The sequence below is a fragment of the Clarias gariepinus genome, chromosome 5 (assembly GCF_024256425.1).
Source record: "Clarias gariepinus isolate MV-2021 ecotype Netherlands chromosome 5, CGAR_prim_01v2, whole genome shotgun sequence".
NCBI lineage: Eukaryota > Metazoa > Chordata > Actinopteri > Siluriformes > Clariidae > Clarias > Clarias gariepinus.
In genome coordinates this window covers 21,012,189-21,029,702 of record NC_071104.1, presented here as the reverse complement: position 1 = coordinate 21,029,702, position 17,514 = coordinate 21,012,189, and the positions used below count along the sequence as shown (strand labels likewise).

General features: G+C 36.7%; 1 protein-coding gene across 4 annotated transcripts in view; it reads right to left on the bottom strand.

Moving 5' to 3' along the window:
• The window catches only part of ncam2 (neural cell adhesion molecule 2), a 205,893-nt gene that overhangs the window by 5,781 nt on the left and 182,598 nt on the right, over nucleotides 1-17,514 (bottom strand). For 3 of the 4 annotated variants that reach the window (XM_053497222.1, XM_053497223.1, XM_053497226.1), the window contains exons 12-15: nucleotides 16,014-16,187; nucleotides 15,242-15,361; nucleotides 13,183-13,304; nucleotides 11,362-11,536 (exon numbers count right to left, since the gene is read on the bottom strand). In XM_053497222.1, coding sequence (XP_053353197.1) covers nucleotides 11,362-11,536; nucleotides 13,183-13,304; nucleotides 15,242-15,361; nucleotides 16,014-16,187 — 591 coding nt within the window. Of the gene's footprint in view, nucleotides 1-3,523; nucleotides 5,103-11,361; nucleotides 11,537-13,182; nucleotides 13,305-15,241; nucleotides 15,362-16,013; nucleotides 16,188-17,514 lie in introns of those variants that run through there. The other variant, XM_053497225.1, reaches the window with a different exon arrangement.

Here is a 17,514-nt window from a genome sequence, read left to right as displayed (position 1 = left end):
AACAATGTGGAAAAGTCAAGCACCAGCAAAATAGTGTATAATCACTGTTAATGTGTGCAGTACTCTCCACATGAAGCTAGTAAAAAGTCACACAGATTAGCATAGAAACATATAGCAATATTCTGATGCCGAAGAGGTAGCTAACGGCAAATTATAAAGCACATAACCGGCTATATGCTAGATGCAGGAAAAAGAGAAAGTACACCCTCCTTCAACTGCATGGTCCTCAACACCAATCAAAATAACTTCAGATGCAAAAATAACAAAATCAATTACAACAAAAATACAAAAAGGATCAGAAACCAGTTGGAAAAAAATTCAATAGGTACCAGTGATGGACATGGTATGATTTCACATATTTGTACTGTAGACATTGTATTTGTTGATACTTTTGGCTTTTACTGCACCAGGTCCTATACAGCAGCTACAGTACCGATACTTTCTCTGGTTCATCACATTTCTGCAGGGCAGAATTTACAGCCATACAAGCCCAAATCATCCCCACTCCACCATCATCCTGCACAGTTAATACTGTATGTTGGTCAAATATTGTTATACCATTTCACCAAACATCACCTGGTTTTAATCAGTTCAAATTATATTACTCCAGAAAATCTGTGGTTTATTATGATGTTATTTTAGAAACCTAGGTCTTGCTACCATTCTTTTTGGAAAGAAGGGGCATTTTTCTGTATAGAAGGGACTTCCATGAAAAAGCCCTATACCTCTCCTCTTTTAAATCTTATCCCTCTCAAGGTTTCCTTATTTTGTCGTTGACTGAGTTTACATTTGCCAAGTATGGATATCTGTAAAGCTGCTTTGTGACTGTTCAATGTTAAATCTGTTTAAATAAAAGAAAGGTTTGTCTGTACATTGGTTAGAATTCACTCTTTCAATGATATCTTTATGTTTAATATATTGAAAGACCAGTAACCAATCTCAAAAAATGTTCTGCCTGGCTGTCTGTATGCATGTACTGTAGGTCTGCCCAGCAAGATTATGTTACAGCATCAAGCAAAATTTGCCGGACCAAATTGAATGAAGCTTTTGCAGTACTTAAATATCTGCCTGAACTTTAAACTGGACTATACAGTAGATGAAATTAAAATGTTGTGTGATGTTATGAACAGTTATATGTCAGATTTAACTTTAAACAAGCTACCAATAAGCTACTTGCTCAATGTAAACAAACACCTGCACTAATAGATATTAATTAGAAAATCGAAACTGAATATTTTCAGTGAGATTTCTTAATATTTTCACCGCCAAAATAACAGGGCTGAAGTGGTATAAGTTAATTTTAACACGCTGAAGTTGTTTTAGGACAAAGCCGATTTACATTTTTTCGTTTTCTCATCTGTGATTCACTCTAATTACTGAAAAAGGATTTTGCTGATGGTAAATGAAGCAAAACTGTAGCATAAACAAGGCATAAACATAATATTTATTATATTCTTTTACCTATTGATTGTTATAACTTTAAATGACAGTTAATTCAAAATCTTGTTATAAACTACATACATTTTGTACAATTTTCTAGTATTTAGTCACCAGTGAAAACCAAAATCATATAATGTTGTCACATCAAGCTAAATGTTTAAAAATTTAAGTTTAAAAAGATAAAGGGGTCAATCTTTTTTTTTCAGGCAGACATGTACAGTACATGTCCTTCAACCTAAAATAATGATATCACTAATTATATTAAAGCTGATCATCCTAACCTATCTAGCCTTCACCTTTTACCTATTTCTCTGTTAATAAAGGGTACTTCAGGTAGTATTTTATATATACACAGAATTTAATATTGATCATTCTGATTCATACATGGTATTACCAGATGGTGCATAATGTTGATAAGTGTCCTGCCAAATCTAACCATCCAAACGAAATCAGCAGAAAAAATTATTTAGAGATTTCTCAGCTAAAAAGGCCAAGAAGTTTTTTTTTCTTTTGCAGAGGAATAAATAAATCCACCACATGAAGTATAGTTAATAGTTTTGACAGTTAATAGGTTAACAGTATTGCATATGGCATAATGTAGATTGAAGATGCACAAAAATCATGTACTGATTTATAAACAGTTAAAACCCAATGAAAACTCCAGAATCTGTGCCCATTACCTTTACCCTCCCCTGAAGGAAGGTACTGAAGTCAGCCTGCAATTTAGAGAGCTGCTCATTACATAAATATGAGTCCGGCTCAAGCACTGTCCATGCTAAGGGAACAAGTGAGGCATAGCTGCGTAACGATCCTTTAAAGACCCAGAAGCCCATTAAGACATTATGCTCCCCAAGCAGAGGTGACCCTCCACTTATTACAGGTTTAACAGAGTCATTCCCCCTGGGATGGCCATTATCCAAAGGCAAGATGGCTCTGCTTACGGGCTGGGCTCATAGCTCAAAAACCATTATGTGCATGTACGGTTGTACCTACGAATGTGAAAAGTAATAAGCTACCACCTGGAGTCCATGGGGAAAATTAAAAGACCAGACCATTTCTGATGAACAGGTGGGTTGCAAGGTTTGCATGTGCAAAAGCCACCATACATATGCATTTTTTAATATCAGAACAAAAACACAACACAGTTCCTAATCGTAAGCAGTTGGAAACAATGAAAAATATTTCAACACTTTCTTTTTTTTTTTTAACCATGACAATTTCATTTAATATAAACACATATTTTATGCATAATTATATCACTTTTCTAATAAATAAGAATAAATTACCATTTGTTCGAGCATTTTACAGTTTAATCTGCTAGTTTCTTTACAAAGTGTTATTTACAATTTAACACAGCAGGACAGACATTAAGGCAAATTATAAAACTGACCAGTAATGGCAAATTTTAAATAGAAACTTATTTAGCTTATTTCATTAAGACATCAGATTTGCACATTGCTTTCAAAATTGCTTCAGTATGCCACTGACTACAGTGGTTTTAAATCCCTACCACGTGTTGCCCTAAACATATATTTATATATAAATATACAGTGCTGTGAAAAAGCCTCTTTCTGAATTATTTTGAAGTAGTGTGTATATTTATTACACATGAATGACTTAGATCATCAAACAAATCTTAATATTAAACAAAGATAGTAAGAGTAAATGCAAAATGCAAAAAAAAAATCTGACCGTTCTGAAACAGTGTGACAACTGGATATATCTTAATATGCTATATGTCTTGTAATGACAAGTTAACTGAACCATATTAATCACTGCAGTAATTATCCATTGGAAGGCTCTTACCTATTTGCTTAGTTAAATCCAGCTGGTTATTTTAAATTTTTTTGGGTGGGCTATGTATATTTATTTAGATTTATATAGATTTAGCTAATCTACTTCATAAAATATTAAGTCAATAAAAAAACCTGCAAAATGGTGACTTTGCAAAGCCCAAGACCACGGAAATCTATTGAAATCTCTTTTATTCAATATAAGATTATATAATGCTTTTGTTCTTTTGGAAATGGTTAATACGTCCTGATGCATTATGATTGAATGCATCAGGCTGAATGACTGCGCACAGCCTGGTTGGACTGATTTAGTTTACTTCCTTTCCTGAAAAAGAAAAGCTTATTTATGAGTAGCGTGATCAGTTGTAATGGCTAACAATAAAACAACAGACCCATTTCATTTGCTGGAATCAATTCCAGTTGGAACAGTCAACAAAAAGCCATTTCACTCCTGAAATTTCACTCCAGGACTGTGTGTCATTCAGACTGGAAGGCTTTTGTCAGTATCATTAAAGCAATGCAATTTTCTGCCAGGTTAGGATGTTCCCAAAAAATCTGGGTTGAGCTGTACAGAGAATCATTTTAAGCTGTTACAATGTTACTTGAATAAAAACGTTGCTAGTTTGCCATTTTGTTTTCAGTGTTACTTAAGCTTAAAATCAATGAGCAATCAGTGAAGCTATTTACAGTTCAGGAACGTTTCACAGACCCCTTCCAAGCAACTGTAATTTTTAAAGGCTTTCTTTCTAAATTCTGTTTAATCTTTAGTCCTGTGAAATCTTTGCAGATACTGTTTAAGCTGTGGATGTGTGTTTTGTCAACTCATTGCATAAGTTGGTGTCCCACAAGACTTATGGTGACGCTAACATTTTTGAGACATTAAGGTTTATGACTTACAGCACAATACTTTCAGTAATTATAATTAATATGTTCATTTAGCACACAAAATAAATCTAGATAAACAAATGCATAGTTAGTTATACTTTCATTGGGGTAAGGAATTATGGATAACTTGTCTTGTTCTCGCATTAAAATAGCTCAATGATGTGATCAACAGGTACAGTAGCTTCAGTTCATCAAAACATGATTTGGACATCATTATTGTGGTGTACCGTTGTGGTTTATTGTGATAATTAAAATGAGATGTATTGTGATTATTTAAAAGGACAGATCTGAGTAAATTTTATTAAGGGTCAATGCATTATTGTCTGATATGCTGAAAATGATATTTGACATTATTTAATGTGTACCATGTGGTATCGGCATTTTGAAATTTGCATAATTAAACGTACACTCAAATAAGAGAATGTCCAATATTTGTACACAGTGATAAATCTTAGCAAACTAAATATTCACAAATTGAACCCTGGTGTATGTCATTTGTATTGTTATTCGTGTGCATGAATAACACACAAGCCCAAAAAGTTAATAAAAAAATTTAACACTGTGTTTACAGTTGATGCTTAATATGGTTTGTTCAGTTTACAAATGTGGTGCTCAATATGGTCCGTTTCAGTGCAATAGTGTACCCTTTGGGATAGTGCAGGGTCCATAATGGTGAAGCGCAGACACAGAAAAGAAACATTAGGCATCATTTAGAGCTGCAGGTGAGAGCCATCACGTGCACTGGTGCAATCAGCTGGCATTGCTAAGAATCAGTAATCTACCCAAGAGGCTAGGCTCATTTGTGGAAAAACTGGAGGGAAGTCACTGGCTCAGTCTTTGAGTCTGTTCCCAGTGGCAGGGTGGAGATGGAATGACATCAACAGAGACACAAATGCAGTGTGAATGAGAGTGTAGCTCCAATGAGTGCCACTGATTGGGCAGAGTGAAGTGTGGGATTTCCATGTCCAGTTGGTTGTAGGTGGGCTGCTTAAAAACAGGATTTATTTAAAAGATGCTTGGCAAAACTGGAAAGGGTAAAATTGTAATCAAGAAGCATATTTTATTTATTATTAAGGAAGGAGTATATAGGAGTGAAGAGAAGGGATTTTAGTGCCAGTTCTTAGCAATACAAAGAGCCCAGCGATTTGTGTTATGGTCCCAAGCGCATTGCATTATGCATTAGGTGGGAATAGGAGAGGATTGTTTAGAAGGAACCAGAAAAAAGGCAACACAATAGAATGGTAAACAAGAGAACATGGGAGCAAGGATGGAGGTAGAATAAAAAAAAATAAAAAGAATGGAAGGGAGAAAATATACCTGATTAACAGTGAACTGAGTCCTATTAAAGAACACACAAATACCTATACATGATAACTGTCACATATAATTTACATATCACAAGTCATTATTCTTACTGGGACTGGGACTACCATGTAGTATGTGCCTATACTGACAGGCTCAGACCGCCCTGTTTAAATATTACTAGGCCTATATCAGCAGACTTCAACTAAATTAAATTGTGAGTAATTATCCTAACTAGTGCTGCAAAGCAACAAAATTCAACTAACTGAATCTTACTGCAGACTTTAATTCTCCGCCACTTAAAGTGGCTTTAAACAAGAAACATTATAAATAAATACTCAATCACTTGTCACATGTACCTTACAACACAGTGAAATATTTTTTGCAAATATTCCAGTTAGGAAGCTGGGGTCAGAGAACAGGGTTACAGCAACCCTGGAGCAGATACGGATAAGGGCCTTGCTCAAGGGTACAATAGTGGCAACCCGGCCTTGAACCCTGACCTTTGATCAGCAACTCAGTAACCCACAGCCTTAACTACATGAGCCACCACTGCCCAATGTACATAGTATTCTGTTTCAAAAAGCAGAGATTTTGTTTCTAGATACAGACCCCTTAAATGTCATTTTCTTTACTATTCATAAATATGAATTACTTTTAATAAGTATGATAAACACCATGAAATTAGAAGTACAAATGTTTGGTTTTTATATTATACTGAGATTGGCATAGTTGCGGTATTTCTCAAAAAATGCTATTTTTTATTATAGACCTTTATTTATTTATATTTATACAGAAAATAGAGGATAAAGGATTAAGGATAATAGGAGAATAATTTTGGCTAATGCATCTGTTGTTTTTGATGTTATTACGTGTTTTTTTTCCCAACTAAAGAAAGAAATTCTGTAACAGTAGATCTGGGCAACCTAAAATATTAATAGAGTATTAACTTTCCTGGCTTGTGAGGAGAAATTTGTGAAAAATATGCTATGATATTTGAAAACTTTATGGTCCTATATTTAATGCATACACTGCACTACATTCTGCTTAATAATAGGACAGTATATAATGTCTCTGAAAGTTCTAGTGGAGACAAAGTTACGGAGGCAATCACTAATGAATTTCTGGTATATTCCAAATACCAATATGCTAAAATTACTTTAGGAAATATTATGCTTAATCAGTCAAAAAGCATTTTCCAACACTGAAAAGATATGATGATATTTGATAGGACTTGAAATGATGATATGTTTTGGTAAAGAAAGCAATGGGAAATTGATTCAAGTTGAATTACTGAGCACTTTGTTGACCTGGAAAAAATGTTGATCTATAACAGCCAAAGAGCCATTACTCATGTCACCCAATATAACACTCATTTTTAGGAAGGGTAAAGAAGATGATCCCTCTTGATATTGACTTATTGCTTGATATAGACCCATTTCCTTAATGCCAGGAGATGCCCAGATCATAGCTAAGATTCTGGCTTATAGACTCAAGGTCACCCTGTCAAATATGTTCCAACCCACCATACTGGTTTTATTTAAGACAGTTAAAATTCTAACAATGTCATCAGTGAGATAACTGTTATATATTGCACCCTGACAACATAAAAAAAGACTGAAAAGATTTCGGGTGGAGCGTTGTCATATTTTTGGCATGGTACTATTATTTAAAGCTGTCGCATACGGTGTTTTGTTAAAATGAGTAGGAGGACAAAAACATAAGCTACTGTGAGTTGATAATCTTTAGCTAAAGATTTTATGATAGTCATCTAGTGACTAAAGAGAGATTTTCTGTATATTTGAGGCAGCAATAGGTAAAAGTAAGAGTTAACTGATCTGTTTTTTTCGTTAATCCTGTACTGGATATTTTAGCTACCATTCTAACACTATAGGGGTTGTTAAATAAAGTCTTTGACAGGCTTGTTAAGAAAAAAAAAACACAATGGAAGTAAGATGAGATGGTTTTGCTCTCTATGCAAGAGAACAAGTTGTGGTCTACCAGCCTCAGAGATGGGTGGAGCATTGGGAAATATGCCAGCATAACAGAGTGCTATAAGATTATAGAGCTGTTTTTTCTCACACTTATTAACTGTAACAGTCAACAAACAAATGTTTGTTTTATTCTCATAATGCTAATATTGTGGAGATAATCAATAAAGACAGTTACATTCTATTTGTCACTACTTAGTGCATAGTATACAGTTTTGGCCTCAGACTTGATTTCTCTCTGAATCTATATTCTCTTGGCACTCACATCCTTAAGATTAATTTGCACAGTGGAAAAGTATGCAGCACAACCCATATTTGAAAATGTTGTTCTTCAAGTAACTTGCAACATTCTTATACCTGAGAAAAAAATGCAATTATACATCCAGCAACATTAAGAAATTTGCTGCTCATGCTATTAGCCATAGTCAGCAATCAGAACTGATTACCCAGAGCAGAGGTACCAGACAAGGGTGTCTCCTTATCACTATGTTCAGCACTTTTATTAAACCTTTAGCTAAATCCTTTAGATTAAACTCTGGAATTATTTCACTTTAAACTGGTGATACATTATTACAAAATGTTGCACCACACTTCCCCAACTGATTAAGTTGATTAGATTGTGAAAGTCTATTCCTCCAATTCTTTACTAATGCTCTCTAATGCAGGTTAGGATAATCTTTTTGATTGGGACCTTGCAGTTTTTATTTTGTACAAAGACCTAGGGACCTTGTAGGGAATGTATTGGAACCTTGCATTTTTTTTTTTTTTTTTTGTAGTACAAGTATAAATCCTAAATCACTGGGTCTGGATGACTTGGACATAACATCTACAATGTCATTCCAGAGGTCAAAGACAATGTAAAAATTAAAGTATAGAAAAGCATTGTATTATAGTTCAGTTTATTCTCTAGATGTGACAAACGAAAGGGTGACATGGCCAACCTTATACCCACCAAAGCTTTCATATAAGCAACTATGTTGACCCTGTTGGTCTTTAAGACCCCAACTATGATGATAACTGATCATTGATCAGTAGAATTAATTGAGAATTGAATTTTAATACGACTCTCCCAGAGGATAATTAAAATGATTTCCGGCATCATATCCCTCATAACCTTGTGTATGAGTGGTTAATGGGGAGTTAATTTAGAATATAGATGCAGAATTTATTAAATTCATTGAGCTGGTCCCTGACCATGGGTCAAACATTTGACACCCCTGCAGTGTATGATACACAATTTATTGTATTATAGTGCATTCATTTAAAATTGTAAAAATTATTGTTTTTAATGTTTGTATTTAAGAAATGTTGAATCCAAACCTGACTACATGTGCTTATAAATAAGGACAAATTAATGAAGACTTTTATGGGGACAAATCAAGCAAATAATAAATAAATAAATATAAAAATTTTAATTTTTTTTATAATTTCCTTCATCTCTCCTCATTTATACAGTATACTGTAGTTTTCTGACACATTTTTACAAAGGCTTTCAAATTCTGCATTATTCTAATCTGTACTTGTGTTGTTGGCATAAAAAGACAACTGCAGAGGAGAAAAAAGACATTTTTAAACCATCATGGAAAAAGGACTAAATTAATTGTAATTTTGCTAAGAGGACTCAGCGCATGTTTGGTTAAACAAAAGCTAATTGAAAGGAACTAACTCATCTATGTGATAGTCATTGTCATGAATAAAGTGGATGTAATTTGTGCGCAATTTTGAGGTGTGAATAAAGACAAGGACTAACTTGTTGAAAAGCACTCCTGGGTCTTTTCCTGTAATAAGCATGCAAAACAAGAGGGGCCAGCCAATCGACCAGCTTCGTTTCCCATCAACCTCATTCTGCTTCTCTACAGTAGTGCCCCCAATACTACTGGCATTTTTTGCTTCAATCAACACTTCGCTCTTCCACATCCACTGACAGAACTCAGTGAACCGTTTCACATTTATCAAATAGCAAGAGCACAGATATTCAGTCACTAGCTATTCAGAGCCACTGAATAGTTCAGCCGCTGATTTCATAACAACGAGCTCTTGAGACTAAATGACTCAAACTTTTAATGCTTTTAAGCGTCATTACATGTGACCTTATGTGTGCTAAGTAAAAAGTATTGTTTCTGGGGGCTGAAAGTCTGACAAAGATGGCAGTGATGACGGCTGGCTAAGTATTAGTGAGAAGAATGTAGAAGCTTGCATGCAACTATAATCAGAGGATACTTTATGCATTAGAAAGCATTTATGTTTCTATAGGAGTGTGTCAGAAGCTAGACACATATAACTATAAGTTAAGAATATATAACTCACAATATTCAACTTACAGTTCTAATAAGTTTTTGAAAACTATATTGGCATTTATATATCAGTGAGCTCTTGAGTATATTCACTTAAAAATAAACAAAAATTTTATGAATCTTAACCAATGAAAGTCAGACATTGCTTTTCAAGCATGCTTCTACAGAATTCGTTTAAAAAAAATAAACTTAGGCCTAGAAAAAAATTATGGTACCCCTAGAAAAGACTGAAAATAATGTGACCAAAGGGACATGTTAATTCAAAGTGTGTCCACTAATTAGCATTACAGGTGTCTACAATCTTGTAATCAGTCAGTGGGCCTATATACAGGGCTCCAGGTAGTCACTGTGTTGTTTGGTGACATGGTGTGTACCACACTCAACATGGACCAGAGGAAGCGAAGGAAAAAGTTGTCTCAGAAGACAAAGAAAATTATAGACAAGCATGTCAAGGGTAAAGGCTTTAAGACCATCTTCAAGGAGCTAGATGTTCCTGTGACTACAGTTGCACATATTATTCAAAAATTTAAGATCCATGGGACTGTAGCCAACCACCCTGGATGTGGCCGCAGGAGGAAAATTGATGACAAATCAAAGAGACGGATAATCCAAATGGTAACAAAAGAGCCCAGAAAGACTTCTAAAGAGATCCAAGGTGAACTTCATGCTTAAGGAACATCAGTGTCGGATTGCACTATCTGTTGTTGTTTAAGCCAAAATGGACCCAAGGAGGACACCATTGTTGTAAACAAATCATAAAGTCAGACTGGAATATGCCAAACTACATGTTGACAAGCCACACAGCTTCTGAGAGATTGTCCTATGGACAGACAAAAATTAAACTTTTTGGCAAGGCACATCAGCTCTATGTTCACAGATGGAAAAGTGAAGCATATCAAGATCACTGTCCCTACTGTGAAACATGGAGGAGGCTCTGTTTTGTTCTAGGGCTGCTTTGCTGCATCTGGCACAGGGTGTCTTGAATCTGTGCAGGGTACAATGAAATCTCAAGAGTATCAAGGGATTCTAGAGAGAAATGTGCTGGCCAGTGTCAAAAAGCTTGGTTTCAGTTGCAGGTTATGGGTCTTGCAGCAGGACAATGACCCAAAACACACAGCTAAAAACACCAAAGAATGGCTAAGAGGAAAACATTGGACTATTCTAATGTTGCCTTCTATAAGCCCTGACCTTAATCCTATTGAGCATCTTTGAAAGGAGCTGAAACATGCTGTCTGGAAAAGGCGTCCTTCAAACCGGAAACAGCTGGAGCAGTTTGCTTATAAGGAGTGGGCCAAAATACCTGCTGAGAGGTCTCTGAGAGGACATCTTATTGACAGCAACAGGAATCATTTGATTGCAGTGATTGCCTCAAAAGATTGTGCAACAAACTATTAAGTTAAGGGTACCATCATTTTTGTCTAGGCCTGTTCCATGAGTTTATTTAATAAAATAATTCAGTTGAAGCATGATTGAAAAGCAATGTCTGACTTTCATTGGTTAACATTTATAGAATTTTTATTTTTTGTTACTTTTGTCAGATTAAAGTTATTTCTGTGACCATTGTGAGTTTTTCTTTCATTGACCGAAGGGTAGATAGATAAATAGAAAGAATTGGGTAGAAAAATTCCTGTGAAATTGTTGAAAAGCTCAATATACCTGTTATATCTGGTTTCTGTGGCATGGAGAACTTCACAAATGTGGGCTCAGATAGGCCTTTGACATTGCGGGCTGTGATCTCCACTTCATAGCGCATGTTCCACTGTAGCGGCTGCAGCAGCACAAAATCACTCAAACCAGGAACCACCTTGGTCATCCACTGGTCCTCTTTATCCTAAACACGCATGCACACAACACACACGCACAAGTTCTGTATGGTAGTGCAATATTTAGTTTTTTAAATATTATTATTTTACTTCCAGTTGTAACTCATCATACGTATGTGTGAGGATGCAGTGGGTGGATAATAATCTTTATAATTTTTTTAACTTCATTTGCCCTAGAAAACATGTCTAATCACACATAACAGGAGAATTAACCAAGAAGAAAGCACCTGCGGCCATGAACTCTCTTTTAGAAAAAAATCTTTCCTGCTCTGTATAATCTCACAATGGGTTCCCACGCAATCACATGGCAAAAACATTCCAAAAACAATTTACATCTCCATTGTTTATATCTGTGTATATATGTGAATGTGTTTATGGCATTATACTGGCTGCTGTACTGCAATAAAACTCCAACCCACACTCTACTTCTCAAAATCATAATCCTTTTCATATTTTGACACTTTTCAGACTGGCAGATCTCTTAAAAAGCTAAACGGTTGAATATGCATTTCACACGCCTGACAAGCCTCAGGCACTATGTCTCTTCATCTCCATTTCTCATGTTCTTACCTCCGGAAGCACAAAACAAAGACATATCACATATAGAAGTGAGAGAGAGAGAGAGAGAGAGAGAGAGAGAGAGAGAGAGAGAGAATGTTGATGCAGGACCCATGTGGGTCACAGAAGAGAGAAGGATTTGAGATGAGACTGAGTAAATTAAGCAGCAGAGATATTGTAGGAGAGAGGGACAAAGCCAGACGTCCTTTAGAGTTCAGTGATCTGTAAACACAGATTTCTTAACAGCAGCTCCTAATCCCACAAACAAGCCAAACACCAGTACACACACACACACACACACACACACACACACACACACACACACACCTGCTGATTAGCATTTCTTAAGGGAGCAATGTCCTTATCTTTATTTGTGAAAAATCTTGTGTGCTGCTGATAAGAGTCTAAACGAAAATATACACTCGCTACAGTGGTCTCAAGCAATGTTTAAGGGTCTACTCTATTGCAGAGCTGAGTGATATGGTGTGGGCTGTGTGAGGACTTTTGTGGATCTGATAAACGATGAGCTGTATGGGGAAGACTGAAGGTGAAAGGCACTTTTGCAGTACTTTACCATCTGACAGGGAGGAACAGCTCACCTTTTGAAGACTAATTATAGAGTAATAGGGAGTGGAACAGATGATGAACATCATACACACACCCCACCTCAAGCACTTCTACAACAGACTGAAACCTTTTAAAAACAAATCCCCTATCTGTACTGGCAGCGCAGATATGCCTCACCTTATGCCTCTATTTGTTCCTAGGTAGAAACAGGAGTCTATAAGAATCTGTTTTTGCCACCCACTCTTAGCTTCATGTCTGGAAGAAGAACTCCCTGCTCTGACGAAGTGCAACTTTAATCAGTCTTAACTAAAGCACGAACACTCTCTTGCACACACATTGACTTTTATAGCAACTCTGCCAGACTTAATCATTGGCTAAATGACAGCAATGTTCAAAACACATCAGTTGTTCACTAAAAACCACAACAACTTATAATTAGCTCAAAATTTTCTACAAGGGTGAATAAACTGAGTAATTAACTAATAAAGTCAAGAATGTATGAAAAGAAAAGCTGTGAAAGATGACTCACTGTTTTGTATTTGACGATATACTCCAGGATGGGCATGCCACCGTCGTCCTGTTTGACCAGGCCCAATCTGTAGGCCTTTCCCATGCCCCTCTGACCCTGCACTGATGGGGGGCTTGGCTCTCCTGCAGCACAGATGAGAACACTTAATCCATGAGGTTTGCTCTGTATTTTGTGATAAGTAATATATTCTAGCATGGTATAGCTAGTTAAATCCTTAATACTAATTGGTAAAAAAATATAAATTTGTCATGACATAAACATGACATGACGGGCATGTGCCCTAACTTTTTCACTCCTCCCATCCTAAGGAGGCTCTCTATTGATGCAGCATCACCTTCGGCAGGTGGGTGAAAGGCCGATTTAGTGTGGCCCGATTCAACATGGCTGGAGACTTAATGAATGGATGGATTTTGCGCTCCCGCCAGATTATGAAAGCGGCGTGGGAGCTGAGTCTGGGGTCCAAAGTACAGAGTAACAGCAGCACGGATGAAACGTCGGAGATTAAGGCTCAGAGCCTAATGTTGGGTGACCAATGCTAAAGGTCAGAGCGGCGTGCAGGAGGAGTGGTGCTGAAAAAGTGCTTTGCATCTTATATTTCTGGCCGTTGCTTTCATGAGATGTGTGGTCAGTGCACCAACAACACATCTCAAGGAGGCCACGGCATTAAGGTGGGTAGGATACGCACTGCACCTGTTCAATCTTCAACCACCATGGCGGGTGGACTGCCCACTGTCATTTTACTAGATAGAGCTAACGGCACCAGGGCGGTTAGACAAGACACTGCTGATTTACCTGCACAAACTGTATGCAGCATGGTAAAAAGGGTGATGCCACGCACCCCGGGAACTTCACAGGCGGCAGAGTGTAAAGTGCAACCACAGAGTGTTTGTCTGCGACCCAGCGACGAGAAAGTCTGGCGTGATCGCGGCCACTGTTGTCAGGAGCCACTGCCCACGTTAACGCACTCTGCCACTCTGTCCCTGCTCAAGTTCGCCAGCCAAGTGCCCCTCTGCCAGCTGGGCACTGCCTGAACCTGCATGTGCAACCCTCACTTTTCAATTTCCCCTCTTCCATCATCATTTACTTTCCTGTTCTCATTATCTTTAATAAAACTATCCTTTTCCTGTAAAATCTTGTCTTATGTCTGTGTCTGTGGTGCCACAAGAGTCAAAGATCTTACAACAAAAGGAGATCAGGCTAAATGGTTTCCATTTATGTTTTTATTTTAATATGCTTGCATTTAATATAATTAGTGGTACATGGTGCCACATAAATGTAAAAATGTGTGGAATTGTTAATATGTTGAAACTGTGAAGAGTTAAAGTAATATTTTTGGAGGGGGTTGTTAGTCAGTGTACCGAATGTGAAGCCATAATTTGAGGTTTTCTAACATAGTAAAATATTCAGCATGAACAATGGACAAGCTGCATTTTTGTCGTATTAATTTCAAGTGAGAGAAAAGCAAAAGACTAATGGGAAAACAACCAGTTATACACGTCAAATGTAAACAATAACATAAATTTGTTCCACAAACATTAAATCTGACTATAAATACATAGAAAGCATGATATGTCATTCTTTAATAAAAATATTAACAATGACAAATTATTAAAGTGTAAGGAGGTGTAAGTGAAAATAATCAGCCTTCTTGTAAGAGCCGAACACTTTTGTGTTCTTTATCATAAACATTATTCAGTCACGCTGGGTATAAACACAAAATCCATTGCCATGTTTGGGATCCTTCTAATGGCAAAAATGTGTGAACCCATGGAGTGTACATAAGATAACAGCATGTACCTAAACTTGGTGCAAGTTTAATGCATTACCTTGTTACTCTCCGTTTAAAACAAATCTTGTATTAAACCTTTCTTGTTGGTGAATCACATAAACCTTCAGGTTGGTCTAACATTTAATTGGGTCTTTTGACCCTAGCAGTACATAAAATACCATCACAATACATCGAAATAACAAAAAGACTAACAGCAATTCAGTTTGTTTAAAGCTAAATAAACATGTTTTGCAATGATAGGATTTGCTTTGTTGAGTGAAATATACTTACTGATGGGCAATGTCTGAAAACTCTCTGTGCGACTAAACTCCCCTTGGCCTTTTCCATTCACAGCTGCCACGCGGACTTCATATGTAGTGTTGGGCTCAAGGTTAGTTAGCAGCACTATTGCTGAAAAATGTATAACAGTGAGGGAATGAGGGCAAGAGAGAATAGAGGAAGCAAGAGAATGGATTTAACTGACACTTGAAATAAATATAGATTGTGGTCCCTATATCAAAATTCCAATTGCTTTCCTCAGTCATGACCAAGGTTTGCAAGTGCAATTATTCTTTTGCTCAATCATGCCTTTTTGGCACAACTCTTCACAGCATTATGGATATTAGCTCTGGGCCTTTCAAGTAGTTGAGCTTGCTTATCTGGCTGTCTGATTTGTCCTTTATGTTCCCGCAAGCCCTTCTGAGTATTGTGCTGGAAAAATCAATTTGTGATCCAGAAACTTTGCAATCTTGACCAACACTGTGGAAGACTTGCTAGCTCAAGCCCTCTAGGCATCTGAATCCAATCCTTCCCCATGCCTGGCTTAAGGTCATACTTCCTCCTTCAAACAAACAGCTATGGTATTTGTGTTTTAAAGAAATCAGTTTATCTACCTTTGTGAGTGTAATAGACTTTATCAGAATTTTGGGACTCACATTGTTGGTAGCACAGTGATGTAATAAATAGAATATTTTGCATATGGTAGCATATCACATGTCTACAGTACATACTAATTCCACGTGTTATGTAATGATGATTATGGTAGCAAAAGATAGTCACTCACTTTGTGTTCCATGCGACTTGACATCCCTCCAGTCATTTGAACTAATGTCTTTGTATTTGACCAGGTAATGGCCTATAGGTACTCCACCATGAGAGTCTGGCTTCATAAATGTCACTGTAGCTGTGCGCTGTGCCACAGAGCTAAGATGCACCGAGTATGGATTAGATGGTACATCTAAAACAGGCAAAGGCAAAAAGAAAAAGGCCAACCTGACCATAAGTGTAAACAAAGAACACATAAAAAAATTATACCAAATTTAAATATGTAGATACTGTTTTTTAATATATTATTGATAATTATTAAAATCAGTCGAAAAAAAAAAAAAACTGGCTATATGTGTATTGGCATGCAAGCACTTCTAAACAAATACACACATACACAGTTGCTATCATGTGATTAGTAGATAAGATATTTACATTATTAAATAGAAGTTAAACAGTGTGTGGATACGCACACAGCCTCTGCCCACACTGTATTAGCTTCACCTGTTTAACTGCTCGATACAACAAAAATATTATCAGCCAATCACATGGCAGGAACATACATACATACATACAATACATACAGCCATAGAATGGTCACTGAAACAAGGAAAAACCAACGTTACATTTTTAGTAAGGTGCTGGACTACTAGGACCTGCCAGAGCAACTGCAGTGTAACTGGCAAAGATACTACAGAAAGTCTCTGGAACTGCATAAGCATAACATTTTTTAGTGCCTACAGTAAACCAGTTTTCCTGGCTCACTGAAACTTAAGAACAAAAGAAATCCTTTCTAACACTGTGAAACCTTCACCATTTAGTTTGTATCATATCCTTTCAAAGCAATCACAATTGTAGTAAACTGTCCCACACAGAGGCAGTAAAAGGTTTCATTCAGGTATGTGTGCCAGTCACAATCGCCTTTAGGATCTCTCCCTTCATTCTTCCTTGCTGAGCATGAGGAGACATCCTGAGCTGAATTACAAGCACCTACTTCTATATGTGGGGGAGAAAGAGTGAGGAAGTGAGAGAGTGAAAGAGAGAGAGAGAGAGAGAGAGAGAGAGAGAGAGAGAGAGACAGCGACAAATGATGGAGAAGGAGATTATAAGTGAGAGAATGGTAAGAAAGAAAATTAAATGGGTGTTAGGAAAAGTAAGAGAGTGGGTTTGTGAGTGTTTGTGATTTAATGTAGTAGAAACAAGGGGGAGAGATGCATATGTATTTGGCTGGGGAGTATTATTTACGAATTCCAATGTTCTGCCTTTTTCTAGTTTTCACGCTTGTGTGCTTTACCACCACAGAGAGTCTCTGAGGCTCTCTAAGTAAATATACACAGTGCCCTCTGCTTGTTTCCCTTGTGTGTGTGTGTGTCTACTTTAAAACTTACCATGTCTATTAAATGAATGTAATTAATCATTCCTACTTGTTCACTTATTTATTCCCTTTTTGCCGCTTACAGTAAACTGCGATTCACTGTGTATTCTGACACATTTCTATCAGACCCGGCACCAACCTTTTT